The following is a 6,000-nucleotide window of genomic DNA, read 5'->3' as shown; positions in this document are numbered from 1 at the left end:
AGGGGAGGGGAGGGGGAGGGAGAGGGAGAGGGAGAGGGAGAGGGAGGAGAGGGAGAGGGAGGAGAGGGAGAGAGAGAGAGCTCTCCCTCCTCATTTTCTTAGAACGCTATCAATCCTATCGGATTCGGAGCCCACCGTTATGACAGCGTTAATTACCTCCTAAAAGCCCTGTCTCCAAAATACAGTAACCCTGGGTTAGGGCTTGAACATGTGAATTTGGGGGGCACACAATTCAGTCCATCGCAAGCTCTAAGGATTCCTTTTGAGAATCCTTTGAGAACTGGTGGATTTCTGCTAAAAAAATTATTGGGATTCATGTTATCTATTATAAAAACATACAGCGGTAAGTCTGAGGAACACATCTGTTAAGTTGCTTGGAGAACATCTACAACAGTGGATCACAAACTTTAGAACATAACAATCACCTGCACACCCATTAATCTGCAGATTTCTAGGCTTCCCTCCAGACCTGCTGAGTTAACCTAAGGGGCAAAAGCCCAGGAATCTCTATTTAAGTAAGTATTCCAGGTGACTTACAGGGAGGTGGCCCATGGACCACACGTGAGAAACAACGATGTGCAGGTTTGAAAGAGTTAATCCGCTTCTCGCGATGAGCAATTCCTGGCTTCTCCTAGTCAGGGAGCTTTTCCTCCTCTGCACCCGTTTACGTTCACCATTCAGCTCGCAATTAGTCATATTCTGCCTGTGATACGTCTTCTATTTTTGTCTCAAGGTATTTAAATCTTGACTTTTTAAATGAACTTTTCGAGTGTTGTCTTGCCGTCCAAAAGGGATTATAAACTCCTTGAAAGCAGAGACGCCTTGGCGTTGCTTCACAGCTGCAGGAGATTCAAGGACCGTGTACAAAGTCGGCACCAAACACACCTTATTGAATCGCTTTGCTTTACAACTTTTAACTTCTTTTAACTACAAAAATAAAACATCTCCTCCCCCCACCCCCCGGCTTCTGTCCTGTTCTTCAGCAGGGAATCCATGCACCCAGGGAACAGAAGCAAGCTCTGCACTCAAGTTCCCCTCAAGATGTCACCTGAGCATAGGCTCTGTGAAGTCACGTGCCCGGGAGGAACCTGGGAGGCAAGAGCGGCCGCGAGAAGCCGGGACGCGTGTGCCGCTCAGCCCTTCTTCACACGTCCCCTCGTCGGGCACGCTCATCATCAACAGCTCTCTTCTTTCCCATCCCCTGAAACGCATTTTCCTTCCAAGTTCACGTCCACTGCTCGCCTGTTCTCACTTTGCCTCCCTGCCTCCACCTGCCTCCTCACCAGCCTCCACTCCTTCTACTTGCTCTCCCTGCTCCTGAAGACAAAACTGACTAAGGTAAGTACAGCTGTACTGCTTTCAATTTTATACAGTAACACTGGTAGCAGAATGTTGCCACAGATGCTGAGTGAATAAAGGAAAGCAGGCAGAGGTGGATTGACTATATAAAACACTAGAGGGGCAAGGAGGCTGAGAAGGCCCACTGCGCTGTGACAGTAGGATGACTCTGGTCGTCCCACGACCTGTGGCTCTGGGGACATAACGAGGGACAGAGCCCAGCCTAATGGGCAGGAGCGTGAGTGGGAGACGGGAAGTGGAGAGAATAAAGATGAACTAATGGAAACAAACCCAATTCAGCTCGTGTCGTTTCAAGGTCAGGTGCGTGCCAGGCCCTGGGGGGTACCACGATGACTCAGTTCCCTCCCCGCAGGCCCCCGGGATTCGGGGGCCAGACGGAGCCCTGGCATGACAACCACCGCGGGCCCTGAGGGACACGGCGACGGGCAAGACTCCACAGGGAGGCGGCAGCACCTTCGGGCCGGCAGGTCCTGCTGGCGGGGACACGCAGGCCATGCCAGTCACCAGGTGGGGGCCCCAGGCTAGCACACACGGTACCAACAAAAAGAACACGGCTCCTTCCCTCGAGGCTCCCAGAGAGAAGTACGCAGAGAGCACCTGGACACACCAACGAGTCATGAAGACCAGTCTAGGAGGGTTTCTGGAAGGCAGGGGTGGTTCACCATGCCAAAATCTCTACGGGTGAACAAGCAGTTTTCCTTGGAGGTCGGCTACAAAGCAGTTAACGGTGGATTAGAGAGGAGCAGAAGCAAGGTGCTAGCGGGAGGCTGGGGGGCAGGCTGAAGGTCTGACAACTCCAGTTCTATCGTTCCCTCTGGGGGGCGGAGACAGCACCTCACTACTACTTTCCGATGGCCTCCACCAGCACACGAAGGTCCTCAGTGAACACCTGATGAGTAACCGACAGAGGAAGTCGCCATTCCCAGAAGGCCTACGCCAGCTTCCCCCGACTGGAGCCCGCGCTGCCTCTACAGACCCGGCCACGCTGAAGCCGTACAAAACGCTGTTAAAAACCCATCAGAAAGTACATTAAGAGAGTCATTAACTTTAACGGGATTTTGGAAATGGAGCAGCGTCAGGGATGCTCCTCGCCAGCCCAGACAGGCTCACGTTTCATCCATAGGCTCCCCCTCCGCACAGTTCGCCAGGAAGGCTATCCCACAAACACACCCGACAGGGCTTCAGTGCCTCCGGGGGAGGGGGCCCCACCTGATCTGCCATCTGTCCGCGGGTCCATGATGACGAACTCGGGCCGCAACTTGCTGATGCGCCTCCCCTTAAGGATGGGCACGAGCCCGCCCAGGTGCTCCAGGTAGAGTGTGTAGCAGGGGCCGCCCACCTCGGGGTCGTCCTCTGTGCGCTTCATGGTGCAGTGCAGACGCTCGCTGCCGGTCGACGGGTAGCTGACGAAGTCTCGCATGTTGCTGGGGTCTGGAATTGGGGGCTGGAGGCAGGACACAGAAGGAAGCGAGTGTGGGCACCACCGACACTCTGCACTGGCTGCAGCTCAGGAAGGGTTAACTATGTGCCGTGAAACAGGGACTCGCAGCTCTGGGTGTGTGTCAGAATGCCAGAGGTTAGGACTCGGCGCTTTCACTGCTGGGGCCTGGGTTCAATCCCTGGTCAGGGAACCGAGATCCCACAAGCCGCATGGTATGACCAAAGAATAAAAAAAGAATCTCCTGGGGGCTTTTAAAAAATACCTAAGCCAGGATCCCTCCTCAGACAATGAAACTGGAATCTCCAGGGGATAAGCCTGGGCGTGTGCATTTTCTAAAAACTCCCCCAGGCGATTCCAACGTGCAGCCAGGGTGGAGAATCACTACTGCAAAACCAAGATTGTAAACCAACTAGAAAAAACCCATCATAACAGGTTCTAAAACTCTGACGTTTTGGAAAAAAAGAAACCAACAAGCCAATCTGATACTTAGAAGCAAAGGTAAAAAAAAAAAGAGAATACAGAAAAGAACCTAAGGTGCAGAGGGCCAGAGGCTAAGGAGGAAACCCACCCTTGAACAGCAACTGGCAGCTATGTTCCACACACTCCCACTGAGAACAGACTAGTTTCTGGGTTACAACCCGTATAAAGAACAGCTGACAGTGAGTGCTGGCAGGGGTCAGCTTCCTCAGCACAGTGGTGAGGAAGGCAGGCCCTAGGACTGAACTGAGCTCAATCCCGACCATTCTCGTAACTATCGATGGAGCGAGTTACCTGACTTCTAGGAACACGTTTCCCGCTGTCTCACGTGGGAACAATGCAGCATCTGCCCGCAAGTCAGGACTGACCGTCGGGAGGCCACAGCGGTCAGGCTCGGAATACTGCCTTTACCACAAGAAAGCTCACGTCCATCACACAAGGCGAGTCCCCCATGGACACTAACGCTAGGGACAGACAGCACACAGGGAGGACCACGGCAGAACTCTGGGGAGCCGCATGACTTCTGTGGTCCTGCTCTGGGCCTCTCGCCCATCTCCCTGACTCCGCCCTCCTCCCGGCGGCTGGTCCTTCCGGGGCAGGCAGGCAGCGAGCAGGGTGAAGAAGGAGGAGGGGGAAGGCTTTACCTTGATGGTGGGGATGAAGGCAGTGGAGAGGTAGGAGCAAAGGCGGGGGGGCAGGGTCAGCTTGCTGACGTCCTTGTCCTCTCGCAGGGCGCTGGCAATGGCCTGCTGGCACAGCAGCTGCAGGCTGGACACCCGGTGCTCCACACGTACCACGTACAGGGCCGGTCCTGACGCCATCAGCAGCCGAGAGTCCCGGTGTCCCCAGCAGATGGAGATGATGGGGCGCTGCCGGGAAGGGAAGGGAGACCATGCGTAAGCTTTTGCTCTTGTGAAAAGCAAAGAAAGATCATGCTCTCTGTGTCAAGCAAAATAAAATGATCTAACAGATTTTTAGAATGTTGGTTTTAAAAAGCACAGTCGAGGATATTAAATCCTACATTATAAAAAGTCGAAATTTTCAGGCTTTCCCTGGTGGTGCAGTGGTTAAGAATCCACCTGCCAATGCAGGGCCCACGGGTTTGAGCCCTGATCCGGGAAGATCCCACATGCCGTGGAGCAACTAAGCCCGTGCGCCACAACTACTGAGCCTGTGCTCTAGAACCCGCAAGCCACAACCACTGAGCCTGCGCACCCAGAGCCCGTGCTCCGCAACAAGAGAAGCCACCGCAATAAGAAGCCCGCGCACCGCAACAAAGAGCAGCCCCCGCTCGCCGCAACTAGAGAAAGCCCTCGCGCAGCAACGAAGATCCAACGCGGCCAAAAATAAAATTAATTAATTAAGGAAAAAAACAGTCGGTATTTTCATTGAAAAGTAGTTAGATCCCCAGGCCAGAGCACAAAGCACCAGAATAGTGTTACCAAGTTCTTTTACATGTATTATCTCATTTAATTTGGTGACATAAAACCTAACCTAGCTCCGTATAATGACATCTCTGCCAGGAGATGCAAACAGCCTGCGGTACACAGTAACCCGTATTCCTTGCTGAGGCTCTGGCTACCTGGATCCTCAAGTAACAGGGGTAGTTTCCAAGGCGTGGAGAGGTAGGGAGGAGGTAGACCAGATGGCCCTTCTCTTTTGTCCCTATAAGGAACATTTCAGAGTCAGATCAACATTGGATTTGAGTCACAAGCTCATGACCCAGGGAATAATACAAGTCTCGTACTTTCTCATGAGTAAAAAGGGGGCTGTGAGGATTAAAGGAGATGAAAGAAATCAGAGTGCTTCTGGGACTCATCACAGGTGATAACCCACAGATATTCAATCACTGTTATTCTCAGCCATCCTTGAGCCGATGCGGCAGGAAAGGGGAGAGAGAGGGACACAGTTCCTGTGGCAGCTGCTCTAGGAGTTTGTGGTCATTATTTGCTTTGAAGAGGCAGGCTGGAATCCAAATATGCAAGTTAGAAACTGGTTGCACTGGGAAAAAAAATCCGAAGCTCAGGGGTGCCATCTAGGAAAGATTAGCCAAGGAAGAAAGGAAGAGGCGGAGGGTCGTGATGGAGAAGCAGCGAGAGAATTTGCTCATTCTGATCCAGACAGGTGGAGTTCTAATTTAATGAAGTCTTGAGGGGTTTCAAAGATCAGATCTTTTATAGGAAACAGGGAGAGAAGTTTCACAACACTTTAGTGACAGGCATCAAGATAAAAGAAACACATGAAGACACTTGCTTAAAACAGCCTCCAGGGTCAGCTAATCCTGGCTTCGAATTCAAAACAAAAATGCAAGGCTGAAGATAACTTCATTTCCATCATGGCAGGCCGCGCAGCCGCGGGGTAGGACCACAGCCGCAGTCCCCTGGAGGAGGGTCATAGGGCCTGGAGCTCGGTCTGGGGGCTTCAGAGTACTTCCAAGAAGGGCCTCCTTATAAAAGGATCCCTCACAGAGGGTAGACCCCCACAGAGGAAACCGTTAGGTTAGAGCAAGACATAATCACTGCCGAAGACACGGCAGACGACACATAAAAAATATACGAAGAGAGTTTCTTCAGTATGACCGACCCCCCGTAAGTGCAGTTTAGGACAAAGCTCTATTGGTTGCATAATCGTTGATCTTAAAGCTGCAAACCGCCCTGCGAACCCCCACGTCTCCGAAGATAATACTTACAACCTACAGCTCAAATCATGAAGAACCGTTTCCA

General features: G+C 52.2%; 1 protein-coding gene across 1 annotated transcript in view; it reads right to left on the bottom strand.

Moving 5' to 3' along the window:
- The window catches only part of TULP4 (TUB like protein 4), a 169,853-nt gene that overhangs the window by 24,125 nt on the left and 139,728 nt on the right, over positions 1–6,000 (bottom strand). Inside the window, exons 7-8 of the mRNA XM_024747852.1 lie at positions 3,922–4,146; positions 2,569–2,803 (exon numbers count right to left, since the gene is read on the bottom strand). Of these exons, the coding sequence (XP_024603620.1) occupies positions 2,569–2,803; positions 3,922–4,146 (460 nt within the window). The remainder of the gene's footprint in view (positions 1–2,568; positions 2,804–3,921; positions 4,147–6,000) is intronic.

This window comes from Neophocaena asiaeorientalis, unplaced genomic scaffold, assembly GCF_003031525.2.
Source record: "Neophocaena asiaeorientalis asiaeorientalis breed wild unplaced genomic scaffold, Neophocaena_asiaeorientalis_V1.1 scaffold123, whole genome shotgun sequence".
Lineage (NCBI taxonomy): Eukaryota > Metazoa > Chordata > Mammalia > Artiodactyla > Phocoenidae > Neophocaena > Neophocaena asiaeorientalis.
The sequence above is the reverse complement of the archived record's forward strand: the minus strand, read 5'-3'. Positions and strand labels throughout refer to the sequence as shown.